An 18,417-nucleotide genomic window follows, 5' to 3' on the forward strand; every position below is an offset into this window, starting at 1 on the left:
AAAACGCAGCTGCGCCCCGGTTTCACCGCGCCCGTCCCACTGGGGGTGACGCGATCCCGCATGGATCGAACTCCACAGAAAACGGCGTCGGGGGGTAAAATATACGGCCTCCCCGTCGGGGAATCGAACCCCGGTCTCCCGCGTGACAGGCGGGGATACTAACCACTATACTAACGAGGATGGGGCACTTTCATTTTCGGCGCCCCTGTAAGGGTTGGTTCTGTCCCCAGTCGGTCCCGCAGGAACTGCTTCCCCCAGGGCCAGCGCGGGAGGGGCAGAGCGAGGAAACGGCAGAGTGGGACAGAGCAGTGTGAACACCACACTCGGGCCGTGGTGTCTATATATAGACTGTGCAGAACCAAATTCATAAGGAGGGGATGTAGCTCAGTGGTAGAGCGCATGCTTTGCATGTATGAGGCCCCGGGTTCAATCCCCGGCATCTCCACTTTTTGCCCTACATCACGGCTTGTCTTCGTTTTCACTTGCTCTCTAATCCTTCCTAGAGGATCCGCAATTTCCAAATAGACTCCTTATTACTGGTCCTTTAATCCCCTCCCCCAAGCACAGAGCAGTTTGCACACTTCTGCTGCAATTCTTGCTAGAGGAAGGTGCCCTGCCCAGAGCCTCCAGCACCCTCATGGCTCAGATTATCACCAAACACTGTCACTCAACTCATAAACAGTGAGGACCTGGTTTTGTTTTTGTTCAGAAACAAAAGTTGCTGTTTCATCAGCTTTAGACATTTGTAATGCTCACTAGTGCCCTGGCCTCTCCCGTGCAGTGCAGGGAAGGGGTGGGAACAGTGGACACAAATCCAGCCTCTTCTGTGGTTAGGTACACCAGTTTCCTCCAGAACACATGAACCAAAGAGTCTTACACTCCCTTACACTGCAGTGCCACAAGCATAACACAGCCTGAGCACTGGGTCAACCAAAACCAAAAAAAGATCAGGTGAAACAGAGATAAACTCAATCCCTACATCTTCTTCTAGCACCACCAAAATGTATTGCTGCAAAATGAGCAGATGGTGTGGTTAACGTTTGCCCTGTTTCCAGAAAGCTGCTGCGTTCCCCAAAGTGCTGCAGCCCACGAAACACAGGTGGCTCAGGAGCACCAGTACAACACAGCACTGGCAAACCATGTGGCAAAGGTTCCAGGAGATCCAAGTGCCTGCAGCACCAAGCCTGGAATGAGCAGAGATCTTAAGATTACTGAAAGCAAGATTAATGGGTACCCTGAACTGATGGCAAACTCCTTGCTTGAGAAGCAGGAAAAGAACAGTTAGGTCTGTACTGGGCCTGGCTGGGCTGGAGTTGCTGGTTTGGATTTGTGACTCACAGTGCTGACAACACACCAGTGGTTTGGGCTGTTGCTGGGAATTGCTTGCACAGAGCCAAGGATTTCCCTTTTTCCCTGCCTCTGCTTCCCCTAGGAGCCAGCTGGGGGTGGGCATGATGCTGGGAGGGGCACAACCAGGACAGCTGACCCGAGCTGGCCAAAGGGCTAGTGCTAGCCCTGTGGTGTCCTGCTCAGACAACAGCAGGTCAGTGCCTGGGACGTGGTGACAGCTCATCTTCACATCATCTAGATTTTAAACTCTTCTTCTTTGTATTTTCCCCTTTACTAATTCAACTATTTTTATCTCACTTTTGTGCTTCCTGCTCTGACCTGCTGGCCAGGACCAACCGACCACACCAGGCCCAAAGGTTCTGTCTGCATGTAGATCTGCAGCCACAGATGAAGAAGAGCCTACACAGGTCTGAAACTCTGCTCACTGCAGAAACAGAGAACATTTCTCCCATCCAGACCAAGAACTTTACACATTTATTATCGTTTGTATGACTAATATAGTCCAAAGAGAAGCTTCATATAAAAAAACCCCCAACCATCTGTAAAATACAATGGATAAAATTATCCAAGCATTAATATTACAAAACACCAGCCAAACAGCTAGTAGGGCTTCTGGGAACACCCAGGGCTTCCCAGAAAAACACCTGGTTTGCTTATAAAAAGGAATCACTACAGCTGGCGAGTTCGTCTGTGTCATCAGATTTCCAAGGAAGCTCTTGGAAAGCTCTTGAAACATCTTGGAGAAAAAGAGTCCATCAGGAATGGAGTCAGAGTGTTACTGGTGGCCACTTCTGGGCTACTTCATCGTGCATGGCCTCAGGGATCCACTGGCGGTAGGCTGCGAGCAAATCTGGAATGCAAGTGGAGCAGTTAGATGGCTCTGGGAGTCAGGGACTGAGGAGAGCTGCAAAAACAATCCTGTGGGATCACCCTGCTCACAGGCTGGGAGCAAGAAACAGCCTTCCACCCCTGGGACAGTGCTTGGACACTAGCATGCAGGTGTAACAGCATCCAGTGTGGGAGAATCACTGTGAGCCATCACTGCATCCCTTTGCTGCTGCTCCTATAAACAACTCCTACAATTTTGGTACCCTAGGATTGAACAAATCCACTCTACCTGGAAAAAAAATGGTTCCTGTTTCCACAGACAGAATCAATGGAGTCTAATTTTTCAAAGGGCCAAACCAAACATTTTAACTGTGGTTACAACTATAGAAGAAAAATCATAGAATACAAATAAATGTTGCTTTTCTGAAGTACAGGAACTCCAGCTCTTCACAACAAACAAAGGGCATTACTGCTTCTGGAAAGAAAACTGAGTATTTGGAGCTTATCAAGTGATATAGTCCATTTTTTAAAACTAGAATTTGACAGTGTTTGAGGTACTACAAAGTCTGCACTGATGTGACTAAAAATTAAGCAAGCAGAACACTCACATTTAGGATTTTTCTTCCATGCAGCTAGTAAAGCATCTCGATTGTCACAATTTTCTGCAACTAGAGCCTGCAGGAGAGATTCTGTCCTGGGCTGAAGCCTGAATCATGAGATGAAAAATAAAACAATGCTCATTAGCACAGTTTAGCAAAGCATTACAGCACTTTGTGCTCTTAATATTCTTGAAAGGCTAAATACAGATGTACAAACACACAACCTCTGCACACAGAGACATGCAGCTGGCTCAAGAAAGTTCACTGCTATGAGTTTCTTCCCCCTACCACAACTTTTTGTGGTTCAAAGTAGCAGCAGGTTGCTCTTGTGTCTGCTGCTCAGTTGCAGAGCACAAGGTAAGGCAAAAAGGAATCCCCAGGTCTCATACTGAGCTCTGAATTGACTAAAAAAGGAAAACACTTGCTCATTGTAGGAGCCTCAGGTATCATCAGTCATTTTTAACAAAGTCTTCCAATAATCTTTGCATCTATTAACTCCATGAAAAGTCAGAGAAAGTTTATTCTGGTGAGGGGAGAATGAGGGGAGAGCAAGGGCAGTGATATCTGACAGCCCTTTGGAGGGTCACAGGTCTATAAATGTAATCAAACCACCCAAAAAACATGGTTGGAAACATGTTTTTGAAAAGAAATAAAGGCAAAAAAATTAGCCAAACTGCACAGAAAAGCAAGGAGAGCAGCAGTGCATGTGTGAGCAGCACAAGGGTCAGTGACCAGCAGGCTGTGTCCTCCCTCACAGTCACCCAACTCTCCTGAGACACCTTTTTCCTTGCTATGAAAACTCCTTTTCCTCACCCTGCAGCTCCAGCCAAGATCTCTATCTACAACACCCTTCCCAGCATTGAATTTTTTTTAATTTAAAAAGGAAGCAAGAAGTGTTTGTCATAGAGACAACAACCTGAAGTTTGTTTTAACAACTTACTTGGACCATGTCTTCAGCATTATGAGGGGACTGGACAGCAGGTACTGGCTGTAGGAACTCAGCTGTTTAATGACCTGGAAGATTTTTTTAGAACAGTATGTAATAAGCAAGGTCAATTTATTGTTCCATGGAGACAAACATCAATGAACTTGTACTACTGTAAGTTCCCATCCCTGTACAGCTATTAATTTTCATCCCATATTCTCCATTACCATGTCTCTCCCATCCACATCTCCATACCAGTCTTGTCCTGACTGGCTTGTTAGACAACTCTTATGTGTCAAAATGGACAGACATGAACATAGCTTTTTACCTTTGCAAAAACAGGATTTGAATTTGGGTGCCTCTTTCACTCCAATATTGATTGTCAGGCTTTTTTTATTTATTTTAAAGTTATTTTCCCCATCCCATCTCTTTCACTCCAATATTGATTGTCATGCTTTTTTTACTTATTTTAAAGTTATTTTCCCCATCCCACCAATTGCAGCAAAGTCTTTAAGCCACCAACAAGTTATGAGGAATGGAGACACATACAAAAGAAGCCACAAGGCTCATCTCCTCCAAAAACTGGGCTAAAAACTTACTGATAACATCAAGCAAGTGATGCAGCTGGAACACACTCACCTTTCCTTCAAGCAGGAACCTGGCAAAGTATTTGTAGCGATCAATACCCTCTGGGTAATCAACCTCCACAGCAGGGAGCTCCCAGCTAACTCGGTCTGGAAACAAACATCACACTGAGTCTCCTAAATACTCCAAGAGGAGGTGACACTTCCACGGAGGGGTCACCACACAGGTGCTAAGAGAAGTGGGGAGGACACTGCCACCACTCAGCCCTCACAGGGGGAGCAATGGGTCCATAAAATGCTCATTTCTATGGGAAGATGCCAATATTTAAATGCTATGAACCCCATGGGGCTTACTCCAACCACTGTTAAGCTCTTTGAACAGCCCAAACTGAGCTTGACCTTCCTGGTGTGCTGACAGCCTTGTTAAACCAGCAGTACAGTAACTGCAGAGCAGCTCTTGGACAAAACTACTAAGGGACACTTTGAAGACACTCACAAAAGACACTGGGCCTGTGACATCGGATTCGGCCTGTCTCAGGGCAGTAGGATGGAGGAGGATTTTCCAGAGGCTTCCCAAAGTGGCAGTATGGTGGCAACAGGGCAGGAATCCACTCAGGTTCCACTGCAGACACACCTTAGGAGGGAAAAACATAGGTTTGCTGCCAAGGGCCACCACTCACTAGCAGCCCCACGAGTACAGTGCACGGTCAGGATCTCATCTCCACACATTTACTTGTGTCTCACTTTTCAAGTCAACTTTTTTTTGTCGTAAAAAATATTACAAAGCTGTTCAGAGACCAGCAGTGAGTAACTGTTGTGCTATTTCAGAAGCTGAGCACTGCCCCAGGCAATTCTGCTAGACAAAGGAAAAACCAGGCCAATTTATTCTCTGATCCAGACCTAGAAAGCATAAGGATCGAAATCCCAGGAGTCAGGACCACTCTGTAAGGAGAGCACTCAGTCACCACAGCAGGGAAACTCTGTCAAGGCATTTCTGAGTCCCTCACCAGACCTGCAGCACCAAGTCTGCGCTGTAGCAGTCTCACCTTTCATGTACATCTTTGTAGTCTCAACAATTTCCTGATACACCACAAACTCTGGGAGTTCTTTGAAGAGGACTGAGCTTGGGTGGATGAACACTGGGTCCTCCAGGAGAGCAGTCTGTAAGGAAACACAGAAGACTGAAGCAGACTAAGATGAGTTACTGGCAATCTTATTCCTTGACTGCATCCAATCTCAGTCTCAGGTGTACAGTTATACAGTTTCCTTAAGAGATGGAGATTTATAACACCATCATTTTCTGCTTCACCTTCTCTGGAGATATCAAGCACTTTGCAAGATGGACTAATGCATCTTCTTAGCTCTTTTATAAACAATTCCAACACGAAGATCAGGAAATTGCAACACTACAAACCTAAATTCTAAGAAGAGAAGTTGCAGAAAGGCAGCACAGGCAGCCCCAGGGCTGCACCCAGTCACAAGCTCTGGCTTTGCAGAGCGTGTCCTTCTGCCATGTAGGGGAGAAGGAATTTGGTCAAATCAAGATGTTTACCTTATAGGCATTTTTCCATTTTTCATCTAGGAGATCTTCTGCCTGAACCTTTCGGGCAACATGATCCCCCAGCCCTGCCAGCACAATCTGCCTCAGGTATGTCACTTGAGCTTCTGTTGGAGGCTTCATCTTCGGATCAACATAGAGCCCAGAATCTGCACAGACCAAGTTCACTGTGGGCAGAAAGAGGTGAGACAAGATTCAATAGGAATAAAAGGTTGCACTAAACAGCCCAGCTGATGTGTCATCCCCCCAAAACAGAACAAACAAAAGCCACTGACCTGCAGTTGTCAGTTGCCCTCTCAAGCGCCTGATTTCCATCATGGCTTTGTATCGGAGTCCATTTTCTTCACAGAACTTAGGGGTGCACCCAGCATACTCACAGGCCCCCACTGCTCCTGGGAGTGAACAGACAGGTGGAGAAAACAACTTTAATTAACAGCTTTAATTAAACCAAGTCTGGGACAGCTCTGCCATAGTCAACATGGGCACATATTGTAGTTTCCACTTGGCATGAGCCTGGGACACTGGCAGGGTGTCCAGAGAAGAGCCCAGAAAATACACTGCTGGAGTTAGTCCTACAGCACGAGGCTTTGGGTGTACAAACTGAGGGCTCAGGGTAATGGAGGAGAACAGAATGAAGTTAACAGTGCAGGGAAATCAGGGTCTGTGATACCTAACATCACCATGAGGTCTCCGAGTTTCTGCATCGGTCCCTGCCCAGCCCACACCTTCTGCATCTGTACAAGCCTTGCTCTCTTCCCCTTCAGCTGGGCTGTCTCTTCCTCACTTACAGCAGGCCTAAAAGAAACCCAGGTCCAGCATCAATGAGTGCTGTGTGTACGTGCAGAGGAGCCTCAATGAGAGAGGCATCAGCTGTGACAGGTGATGCATCCTGTGAGGATGTCAGGCTCACCCACTCACCTGTCAAACTCTTCAAAGAGCTCCCTGACAGTCATGGCAGACACGATGGTGATGGTGTAGGGCAGGCAGTTGTGCTGCCTGCTTAATGCCAACATCTTGGCATAGCGAGGGGCTACAGGAAAAGTGGCCATTATCCTGCCCAGGGGACTAATGGGGCAGCTCAGCTTTGCTGCCAGCTGCTGCTTCAGCCTGGGGGAGGAAAAGAAAACTCATGTAATGAGGTAACTTCTGCATTAGAACAAGTTTGTGTTCCTGGTTTTGGCAGCCCAATTAATTTGATGTGTTTTCTCAGTTTCCATTATGTGCTGGCCCCAAAGGCTGGGGAAAGACTCCTCTTCCTTGTGCAGTTCCCACCTGTCCTGCATGGCACACTCCCAGCACAGTCTTTCCCTGTCCAACCAGGCCCAGGACCAGTAAAACAAACAGAGGTGAAGCAGAGACTGAAACGATGCCAGTCCCTGTACCAAAGCCCACCCTGAGATGCGAGGGCTGAGCTGGAAAAAGAGGTGGGAGGACAGCAATGCCCACAGGATTGACAGCAGAGGAAATCTGTGGGGATCCACAGACATTACCTTCCCTTCTTTGGAGGCTCCTTCAAGGCACCCAGGGCTATCAGCAACTCCTCAGCTGCTGCAAGTGCTTCCGTGGGAGGTGGTGTTGGGAATGGGAAGTTGATTACCTACAGACACCAAGAGAAAATGCCCCTCAGTACAGCTCTGACACAGCTCTCACTGAAAAACAGCCTGAACGCACCAAAAAACTCTGGCACGGAGCTAAACCCTCCCCTCTGGTTACATGTACCAAAGGAAAACATTTAGGATGGTTGCCAGGAGAGAGAGGAAAGGACACATAATGGGAGGAAATGCTTAGAACAAAAACATGAGCAAACAGGAATACCAGCGTCACCCTCAGCTGTCACTGCCTGCAGGCACCACCTAGGGCAGGCAGCTCTGGGTCTAACCTGAACTACTGTGCTTTCTCAAAGTGCTCCAGCATCTCCAAAACACAGACCTTGTCTGGACAGGCCTTTTTTAACCTTACTACCTGAACAAACAGATCTGTTAAGGCCTGGTGGTGGAATTCAGAGCAGCTTCTGCAATTTGCAGAACCAAAATCAAGTCTCAGCATCCTAATTCCTAACCCAAGGCACAGCCTCGAGCAATCAGTGACATTTCTACTTGTTTCTGGCTCCAAGGGGCAACCCCTTTAATGAGTGCTGTAGCACAAAGCCATTTCCACCTCACCTTTTCTATATTTAATGCCTTCATTTGCAGAATTAAATCTTCTACCGGTCGCTTCGTTATTTCTGGAGCTGAAAATTTCTCGAAGTCCATGAAGACTGCAGAAGAGTATAACCTGGTGGACCAGAAGTGCTGTTTAGAATCTTAAAGGAAATCTTAATTCACAAGATATGCATGAAAAATTGGCCTTTAAATAAACAAGGCAATTGTGGTTATTATATACATAACCATGTCATTGTTGACATGGTTAACTTGTTCACAAGTTGACTCGGCTTGGAGTTAATTCCATGTTAATCTGGCCACCAAAATAAGAGTTTACAGCAAGAGAAGCCAAACTGTCAAATCAATATCACCAGTGATAGTTCATGTCTGGTTTCACCTCTCGTATTTGAATCAAGGGCAGACAAACCCAAAAAGTCCCAAGTAGCACAGTGAAAGGGGCAGCAGGATGGGGAAACTGGTGAGTTCCCACTACAGTTTCCCCTGAGGCTGTGCCCAGCAGGTAGCTGACCTGTAGCAGTGCCCTGGCTCGGTGCGGCCGGCGCGGCCAGCACGCTGGTTAGCCGAGGCCTGGGATATCCACGTGACCCTGAACGACGAAACTCCAGTGATTTTGTCATAGAAACGTTTCTTCACCTTCCCACAGTCAACCACGTATTTGATGCCTGGGATGGTAAGGGATGTTTCAGCCACATTGGTGGCCACCACACACAGTCTCGTGCCAGCAGGAGGAGGCCTGAATACCTACAGGAGACAGATGGGAGCGTGAGGTGCAGTGCCAACAGCGGAAAAGGACAGGGAATTGACTTGGATGGGCTGCAAAGGGATGACAGCACATATGTCACTGCAGGGCAAACCCAGGAATCCAAGCAGAGACTTCATGCTCTCTGTCTCCAGCTCTGCAGCTCTCTGTCCAGCTCAGCTAATCCTCAGAAACACCCACAGGGACTGCAGGTGGAGCAGACACCAGTGTGAGTCATGTTCAGCCATGCTGCTGCCTCCAAAGCCAAGAGGGAATGCAAAAATCTGTAGGAACTTCTTCTTGGAAGAGGGATCCCAACCTGCCCATGGCTAGGACTGATTTAACATGCTGCAGGACTGTCACTCATCATCATTCCCAACCTGCTGAAAACAGGTGAGGGCCAGCCCAAGCAAGGCCTGTCCCAATCCCATCCCAACTTGCCATTCAAGTGTACCCAACTGACAGATAGTCCAAGATGGGAATTTTAACTCTCTTGTGACTTTAGACAACGATAACACATCTGTAAGGATCATCTACTCATTGTGACAATAAATGCTTTACCTTTGCCTGTTTCTCTGGTGCCAACAAGGAATAGAGTGGGAGCACAAACCAAGGCCTGTCCCAATCCCATCCCAACTTGCCATTCAAGTGTACCCAACTGACAGATAGTCCAAGATGGGAATTTTAACTCTCTTGTGACTTTAGACAACGATAACACATCTGTAAGGATCATCTACTCATTGTGACAATAAATGCTTTACCTTTGCCTGTTTCTCTGGTGCCAACAAGGAATAGAGTGGGAGCACAAACAGTGGGAGGGATGAATCAGATTTCTCTTCTGTAAAGAAACAAACCAATATTGTTCAATACATGGTATATCAACTTCCAGGCTTAGTCCCAACAACATCTCCACAAACATCACTTCATTAAAACCAGTAAAGTAATTGGCACAAAGCTGAAGCTGGAAAACCTTAACAGCTTTTGCACAACACAGGTCTGCAGTGGTATCACAGTTCAGTGAAGGACAACCAGCTCATGTCACCCATTTCACAGGTGGAAGGAGGTAAAAGATGTGCCAAACCTTCTCCTGAGTCTCCATCTCCCAAATCCAGGTCAATATCAGACCCTGCAGCATCATCATCACTGTCAGCATCTCTGTCTTCATCTCCTTCATCTGCTGGTACCACAGAGTAATTGTTCAGATCAATTTTAGGGAGTGTCTGAGAAACACAGGAAAGACACCACAGAGGGTTAATGGGGGACATGAACAGCACTTTGCATTGCTTTGAAAGCAAAGCTGAGCACTTATTCCAAACATCTGTTGACCTGAAGGTGACATAGGGATTGAGAGATTCCACTGGTATTTAAAGGTTCAGCATTTGGCAACCGTGACACTTGGTGGGAAGTGACCCAAGTATTTTAAGCTTCCTTGGAGTAAAGTGGGAAAAGGTAAAATTTCTTTACCTCATGCCTTTCAGCTACCAGGATACAAAGTCAGTGGACAGTATACCTATAACACCAAGATCTCCCACTAACAAAGTGCATTTAGGATGTGGGTAGAAGGCAAATACTACCCTTCATTACCGATGCATCAGTCCCAGTTTGGGGTAACAAATGGCAAGATGAGGAGCAGCCCTGAAGCCAGGAAGTCTGGAACTCCTTTCATTAAAGGTTTAATGGCCAGTACTCAACCAAAAAAATCAATGTCCTGCCCATACCATCCATTTTAGCACTCTGTTGCTCCTGATGCAGCAGTCAGCAGTGTGGGCAGTACTGCAACTCCTGAGGGGACATGTGTTGGCTACAGGGCTTCATGCAAGTCTAAAAGAGAAGCTGAACACAGCTGCACCACAGCACTGTTTGCAGGGAGGAACCTGCTCCCTCCTGTCTCTTGGAGGAATCTTAGCCATCACACATTACCATAACTTTCCTCTGCTTCCTCGATTTTTTAAATTTTCTCATTTCTTCCACCGAGTCTTCTTTGTCATCCTCTCCTCCTACAAACACAGCCAGTGGGATAACTGTTAGCTGAACATGCTTTGCTCTTGGAAAGGCAGTGCAAGGAGTCTGGTCCCACTCCCACCTTTTTGGGGCTGCAAAGTGTCACAGTGTGAAAGAAGCCAAAAGTTACACTAAAGGCAGAGGGGACAGGGATGACACACAAATTTCATGTTATAATTCCATTTAGGAATTATCAAGGAGGATCAACAGCAAAGCACAGCAACTGTGTGTCTTGAAGTTTAGGATACAATTTGCTGAGCGATGTCAGAATTATTCTGGAAATTCCAGTCACCTGAAAATAAGTCACCAATAAACAGCAGCATTTCCTCTTTAATTCCCAACAGAGTAAGGGAAGAAATGCAATGGATTCTGGGGAACTCAAAGGGATTACACATAAACCTTTTCCCAGACTCAAACCAGCACAAACTTAATGACCAGTCATGAAAACCATCCACAATGAGCCTTTCCCCCAAGCCTTGGTTTTTGTGTTTATGAAATAAAAGCTCATATTCTGAGGTGCAAATCAAGCTCACTTCTCAGTGGGATAACTTGAGTTTAACAGTCCTGTATTCTATTGCATTACCTGCAGTGTTGTTTTTTTGGTATGGGAAGGCTTTTCTTAGTCTTCTGCAGAGAGAGTGAACTTCTGCCTGGCCTGTTAAAAACACCAAAATCCCACCTACAAGAGAAGAAACCACCGAAGCTCAGCACAGGTATTGCACCTTGGAAAGCTTCAGAGCCCATTCCTGACAAAAGACAGGTCAAATAGATCATGAAGCAACAAGGAGGAACAAGGTGTTTGACTGCATCTGTCTCCTACCACTCCCTAAGCACACTAGGGTTAACTTATGATTTAATTTCAGGGCAGTTTTCACAAGGAAAATCTTCTAAGTACAAGCAAACAACACATCATCGCAGCCCCACATTCAGCTTACAAAAAAAACTCACCCCAAAACAAAATCAGGTAAAGAAAAAAAAATCCTCCCAAAATAAAACCAACTTAATAACTTTAGACATGTTAAGTGCACAGAATTGGAGAGGTTCTCAGCAGTGACCTTACCTGAGGGCAACATTCGATGGATTTTGCACACTTTCCTGAAACATTCCCCACTGTAGTCATCCAGGGGGGTCTTCTTGTTGAAGTGGATGGTTACAGGGAATTGCCTTGCATCTACCTGGAGAGGGAATACAAAGAAAGGGTTTGTTTGCTGGCATAACTCCAGCACAAACACTAAAGTGTTCATGGGAGAACTAGAATAGCTCACTCCATATTTCTCTTCAGCTCTTGGTTTTGGGAGCCTACAAAACACCAGACCCACTGAAGTTACTGGTGTTGTCTACCTTGAACACCATAAACCCAAGCTAGAGACCAAAGCTTTTCTCCCTTTCAGATCATCGACTCAGATTGAAGCTTTCTAGTTCTCCTGAACCATAACCTTTTCAAGATAATCAGATTCTGCCAGGGTGGTTTTCTGATAAAAGTGGAAAGCAAAACACTCAGTCCCAAAAGAAACAATAGCCTATAACAAAATAACTATTTTTAAATTGGTATCTGCAAGGTTTCAGCACCAACTGGAAAGATTAGAGAGTCCCTGTTTTGTAGCTGGTTTTATAAAGGTCACCCTGTACTTCTGCCACTACATCTGACACACATCCCAGGGAGGAGAACAGTACCTGGATGACAGGAGGTTTAACAGCAAACAGCCTGTTGTTGTCAGTGAAATCCTCCACACGAAGAGTTGCTGACATGATGATCAGCTTCAGGGGAAGTCCTTTCTGCAGGGACACAAACCTGTCATGCTGTGCCCCACACATCTCCTCCCCAGCACTGCTGCTGGCAGCTTATGCCACTGCAACAAGAAGTATTGTGATTTCTACCAGGTTGCTGGGGTTCAATTATCTACCTATATCTCATGGCATCTCAAAGGAATTGGATCTTGCCTGAAAAGTCATCTGTTGGTTCTGATAGGCACTGTTTTCCCCTTCTTGTAGGCTCTGTATTGCTTATTCCATCATTTATGTGAGATTGCCATGAACTTCCACATCACAGAGTCCCTCCTGCCACAGTCTCTTCACATCCAACCCCTCTCTCCCCACACCTGAGTGTGACACTGCTCCTCACCTTGTGACGCAGCGGCACGATGCGAGACAAGAGGCCAATCAAGATGTCAGTGTACATACTCCTTTCGTGGGCTTCATCAATGATAATGACTTTGTACTTGGAAAGCATAAAATCCTGGGAAGAGAGATCAATTTCACCACAGGAAGCCTCACCCAAGGACACCTTTAAGCCAGGACACCCTGCAGCTCTACAAACCTGATTCCCATCCTCAAGGCTGTATCCCTTACACATCTGAGAGCAGTTTAATACATTTATCCTACATGGAGCAGCTTAGTTCCCAAGAGTCTCTTCCTTGCTCTCATTTTCCATAGTAAGATAACCTAATGTTTTGGGATTTGGGCAGGAGTATCAAGGGTTGAGATAAAATGAAACTCTGGTGCTGAAAGGGATTTTCCTTTGAAAGGTTGGCAAGAAATCGATGCAAAGCAACTGGCCACTCTTGCCAGCTACACAAACACTTCCATTTGATAACTTCACACTTTTATAACACTGAGGACAGCTTACCTTCTGAATCTCTTTCAGCAGCACACCATCTGTCATGAACTTGATCTGTGTTTCATCTGTAACATTCCCTTCGTATCGGATTTGATACGAAACCACTCTGGGAGGAAACACCAGGGCAGCCACAGGAAGAAGCACAGGGAAAAACAGAGAGTCCATGACATATACAGAGCATCTCAGTGGCACCTTCCTAGCAAGGACTCAGGGTTTTTTTTCTGCTCACCTGTGTGACAGGTTCATTTCCTTAGCGACTCGCTCAGACATGGACACTGCAGCCACGCGCCGTGGCTCCGTGATCCCAACGGCACCGCTGGGACTGAAGGGCAGAAGGAAAGAAAAGAAGGGGTTGGGTTGTTTTTTTTAAAGAGACATGATTCTGCCCCTGGACTCAGCGCTGGTGAGGCCACACCTTGAGTACTGTGTGCAGTTCTGGGCCCCTCAGCTCAGGAGGGACATTGAGGTGCTGGAGCAGGTCCAGAGAAAAGCAATGAGGCTGGTGAAGGGACTGGAGCACAAGTGCCATGAGGAGAGGCTGAGGGAGCTGGGGGTGTTCAGCCTGGAGAAGAGGAAGCTCAGGGGAGACCTTATCACCCTCTGCAACTCCCTGACAGGAGGTTGGAGTCAGGTGAGGGTTGGTCTCTTCTCCCAGGCAACCAGCAGCAGCACAAGAGGGCACAGACTCAAGCTCTGCCAGGGCAGGGTTAGGCTGGTTATTAGGAAGAGATTTTTTAGGGAGAGAGTGATCAGGCATTGGAATGTGCTGCCCAGGGAGGTGGTGGATTCACCATCCCTGGAGGTTTTCAGGATGAGACTGGATGTGGCACTTAGTGCCATGGTCTAGTAACCACGGTAAGGTTGGACTGGATGATCTTTGAGGTCTCATCCAATCTGGTTGATTCTATGATTCTATGAAAGGTGACTACAGGATGTCTACACAATGGTTCTAGACTAAGAAGCATCACTCACAGCATCACTTTTAGTTACAGTTAGAAGAAAAAGACAGAAAGCTTTGGGATTCCCTTCTATTATATGCCAATCATATATCTATCAGTCTGAAGATGACTGGATCATAGAAATGCTTTTTGTCCAGATGTTGACTCTCTAATTCCAGCTCACTGAACTCCAGACCCCTTGGACATCCCTCTGGAAATGGGATCCACTTCAGAAGAACCCAGGCTGGGGCAGCAGTAGGCTGCACCTTGATGCAGCTCACAAGAAGCATCTTACAATGTGCCCAAGCTCATAAATGTCACCAAGTGATGAACCACAGCTATTTTCAAAGATATTCTTAAGAAACAAACACATTTTCTTGCAGAGGTAAAATCAAACTTCTACAAGCAGAAGTTAAACTCTGAGATGGGCAGACATTAAAGCTCTTCTGCACAAAACAGTTCAGCCACATCAGAAGTGACTGAGCTCTGCCTGAATTGCCCTAATTCCATCTGCTGTATACAAAATCCTACCTGGCATAACCAGCCTCATAGAGAAACTGAGGCACTTGTGTGGTTTTACCACTTCCAGTCTCTCCACAGATGATCACAATGGGATTCTCATTAATGGCTTCCATGACGACTTGCTCTTCAGCAAGGATTGGGAGCTTTAGTCTTGCTTCCTAAACAATATAAAACACATGTTTTAGTTGCATTGTTTCTCACTGCCTTTTTGTTTTCCTCAGGATTGAAAGCTGTTACCTTCCTTAGTCCATAAAACCCACAGAAAGGAATTCTGCAGCTTTGTGGCACAAAAAGCTCTAAACAAGTAATATCACACCAGCATGTCCAAAAAATCAAAGTCTTCTTCCAAAAAGCAGCTTCCCAGAAAGCAGCTGGCAAACCCTGTGTTTTGACTTGTGAAACTTCAGAGTCCTTTGAGTTTCTGATTGTAGCACTTCAAGGGAAAACTCATTTCACTACTGTACTGTCTGCTCAGACACACACAGAGCTTTTCCCATTTCTACATGACACCTTGCCTACAACAGATGGGATAAACCCTTCTAGCACAAGATACAACATAATGGAAAGCTGAAAGTGACTTCACATGATTTCCCAGCAGTGATTAAAGACTGCTAATAGATCTGATACATAGAGAAAAATGCTTATATCCTAAAACAATCCAAATCTTTTTTCTGCTTAGAGAGAGGCTTAAAGCTCAGACATGGACCTGCACCACTTTCCAGGCCAAGGTCCCTGAGTGCACTCTGCTGTTGTGCTGGATTAGCAAGACACACAAGATACTGCTACAGTGTCTTCAGGGACCCAATCTGATGGGAAAAATCATCCTTTCCAACCCCTTGATAAGCACTTGACTGTTCCCAGAGCCTCACCTGAATCTCAGGAGACCTGTCCACTGGGATGAAAACTGCAGGTTTGCAGGATGGTTTGCTGGAGGCTGTTTGGGACACAGGCACAGTGGGAGCAGCTGGTGGCTGGTCAGCCACTGCCTTCCTCACTCCTTCCTCTGGCTTTTCAGCAGCATTCACAGCACTGCCTGAGGACTTCTCAGTTTCTTGTTTCTGCTCTTCCTCCTCCTCCTCAGAGCTACTGGGCTCTTCCTCAGGCTCCGATTCTGAACCTGAGCTGTGCTTCCTCTTGTTTGCACCACTGATGCTCCTGATCTTCCCCGGCATGTCAGTCCTTGGCTCCTGCATCACCCTAGAACAAAACATCAGCATGTGAACTGTGTTTTGGTCAACGTTCTCCAGCCACATACATCTTCCACACAAACCAGGATCTTCATTCTTACAATTGCTTTAATCAACTCAGCTGAGCTGATTGCTGGATTCATTTCCAAGTACACCCTATCCTGATATTTATTCATTTCTTCTGAAGGCATCTTTGTTGTTTAATTTGTTTCAACTTCTGCCAAAATGCAGCTCTTGCTAAATCCATCTCTTGACAAATCTAGTAACTAAGGACCAAATGATAGATGTTTCACAATACAAAAGAAGCAAGTAAACCAATTTTGTAGTTTAACAGCATTTGTAAGAGGCTACAGATCTAACTGTCACCCACCTCATCCCTTATGAAAGTTCTTTTAACTAACACCCTCTCAACAAGAAAATAACCACCATATAATCAGATAAAAATAGAAAATTATTTCACTCTACCCATTCTGAGGAGCCTTTACACAGCAAGAACAGAAGTAAATCAAGGAAAAGCAGCTCAGAATGTTGCTGTTCAACTACAGTGGTTCTGCCCCCGAAACACTTTACCTTTTGGCCTGATACATGCGTTCCCCAACACCCAGCTTGGAAGTAGTGAACAGGAGTTTCATTTCTGCCTCAGAAGCCTGGACCTCATTCAGCTGGTTCAGCAACTCAGCTCTCTATTTGAGGAAAAACAACCCAAATCAGTGCTTATTGTCACCAAGAAATAATTTCATTTCAAGACTTGCTCTTGAGCACTACAGGGTGTGCTCTGTGCTTTGGCAAATCCTGCTGTGGAGTCGTAAAGACCTTCCTGCTGCTAGATGGTTCCCCATGAAGATTTCAGCCCTGCACTAGAGCAAAAATAGAAATGGGGACTTGACCCTCCATCACTACAATGAGCAGCTCAGCTGCATCCTTCAAAGAAAATGGATTTGAACTGAAATGCTGGAATGAGGGCTGGAGCCATGGGAGCCTCCCTTAACTCCCTCACGTGGGACATGGTGCTGGCAGGAGGTCAGACAGCCACAGTTTTAAACTACCTCCAAAATCAGAGTTCCTTTGTCAGGGCCATTATTCAAACAGTAAAAGGAACAGCAATTTTGCCTGGAAAGGTTTTACAAAGACAGAAAAGCTCTATTTCCACAGAGAAAGTAGAGAAGAGCTGGAGCTAAGTATTTCAGAGGCACTGGAAGCAGCAGTTAGGGGAGAATCAAGGTTTGCTTTCTGCAGCAGGACAAAGCTGCTCACACAACTTGTCTCACAGAGTGATTTAAAATGTAATAATGTCACTGACTCTCTCAGGGATGTACTTCACAGCACTTCTGCATTCAGCCAGGGTCAAAGACAGAATGGGAACCAGAATACAGAAATGATAAGTTCCTGCAACATCTGATCCACTGAGAGGGATAGGAATGCTCTTCCCCACTGGAACTGTGCTCAGGAGCCCATGGGTGGTGGCATCTTTGCCACAATGTCCAGCAAAGGGGTGGGTGATGCTGTTGTAACATAACCTTCAGCACCTGCGTGTTCCTGACAGTTCACACCCCCAAACCACTCACTGGCCCCACAGAGCCATCACCAACCTCAGCTTCCACACCAGGACAGCACCTGCACCACCTACCAGGGACTGCAGTGTCACAGCACAAGGGAACCCTCACCACCTGCCCATCTTCACCCACTGACATTCAATTAGCCTTTTAAGAGAAGTCACAAAGCAAGCAGCAACATACCTGTTTTTTCTTCTCCTTCTGCTCCAAAATCTTCTGCAGGTTTTTCTTCTGTTTCTTGCTCAAGGGTTTCTTCTGCTGTTGCACAACACTCACAGCTTTCTTCTTCTTTGCTTTTTTTGCTGGCAGGACCAGGGCATTGCTTTCATCAATTCCCTTCAGTGTTGCTCCATCTGAAAGCAAGGGTTTGATTATTCACTTGTGCCAGGTGGATTATTTTCAGCTCACTGCTGAACAGGCTTAGCAAACACCATACCAGATTTAGCTGTTTCAAACAAGCATAACCCTCAACCCCAGCCAAAAAAATAAATCCTGCACTGTCAGCAAGGGCAAAAATCCATAAAACTGGAGGACTTGATAACCCTGAGCTTACTATAGCCCTGAGGGCAATTTCCATTGGCTTATGTAACAACACTATGCAATTTCTACCTTTTTACCCAATTTCAGGGTCAGGGAGCAGCACAGGGGACAGAGTGCCTTGGGGTGAGCCCACAGCCTCCTGCCTGGCCCATACTAAAATCCTGCATTACAATAATACAAATAGGCTAATAAACTTGGAGTTTTAAAAAAATAATATTTGAGAACACAAATGGTAACCATAAAAACATTTTGAACAACTGCTTTAATCAATAATGGAACCACAGAATGTCCTGAGTTGGGAAGGACCCAGGAAG

At 46.0% G+C, this 18,417-nt stretch overlaps 1 protein-coding gene and 2 non-coding genes across 3 annotated transcripts; 1 reads left to right on the plus strand and 2 right to left on the minus strand.

Moving 5' to 3' along the window:
* Positions 1–108: 108 nt before the first annotated feature.
* Positions 109–180, minus strand: TRNAD-GUC. The gene has a single exon. It is a non-coding gene; the product is annotated as a tRNA-Asp (tRNA).
* Positions 181–373: 193 nt separating this feature from the next.
* On the plus strand, positions 374–445 carry TRNAA-UGC. The gene has a single exon. It is a non-coding gene; the product is annotated as a tRNA-Ala (tRNA).
* Positions 446–2,004: 1,559 nt separating this feature from the next.
* DHX37 (DEAH (Asp-Glu-Ala-His) box polypeptide 37) lies at positions 2,005–17,916 on the minus strand (the record flags this gene model as incomplete). The annotated part of the gene is made up of 26 exons (XM_009073516.1): positions 2,005–2,200; positions 2,787–2,884; positions 3,718–3,791; positions 4,342–4,436; positions 4,783–4,920; positions 5,333–5,447; positions 5,839–6,011; positions 6,120–6,236; positions 6,515–6,639; positions 6,763–6,951; positions 7,335–7,441; positions 8,007–8,118; positions 8,515–8,747; positions 9,507–9,583; positions 9,827–9,965; positions 10,666–10,742; positions 11,330–11,425; positions 11,807–11,921; positions 12,421–12,522; positions 12,869–12,982; positions 13,373–13,469; positions 13,593–13,685; positions 14,833–14,981; positions 15,693–16,020; positions 16,581–16,693; positions 17,747–17,916. Coding segments are annotated over 26 exons (3,329 nt in total), but the record flags the coding sequence as incomplete, so codon positions are not given.
* Positions 17,917–18,417: the final 501 nt, after the last annotated feature.

This window comes from Acanthisitta chloris, unplaced genomic scaffold (genome assembly GCF_000695815.1).
Source record: "Acanthisitta chloris isolate BGI_N310 unplaced genomic scaffold, ASM69581v1 scaffold14414, whole genome shotgun sequence".
In the NCBI taxonomy this organism is placed as follows: domain Eukaryota; kingdom Metazoa; phylum Chordata; class Aves; order Passeriformes; family Acanthisittidae; genus Acanthisitta; species Acanthisitta chloris.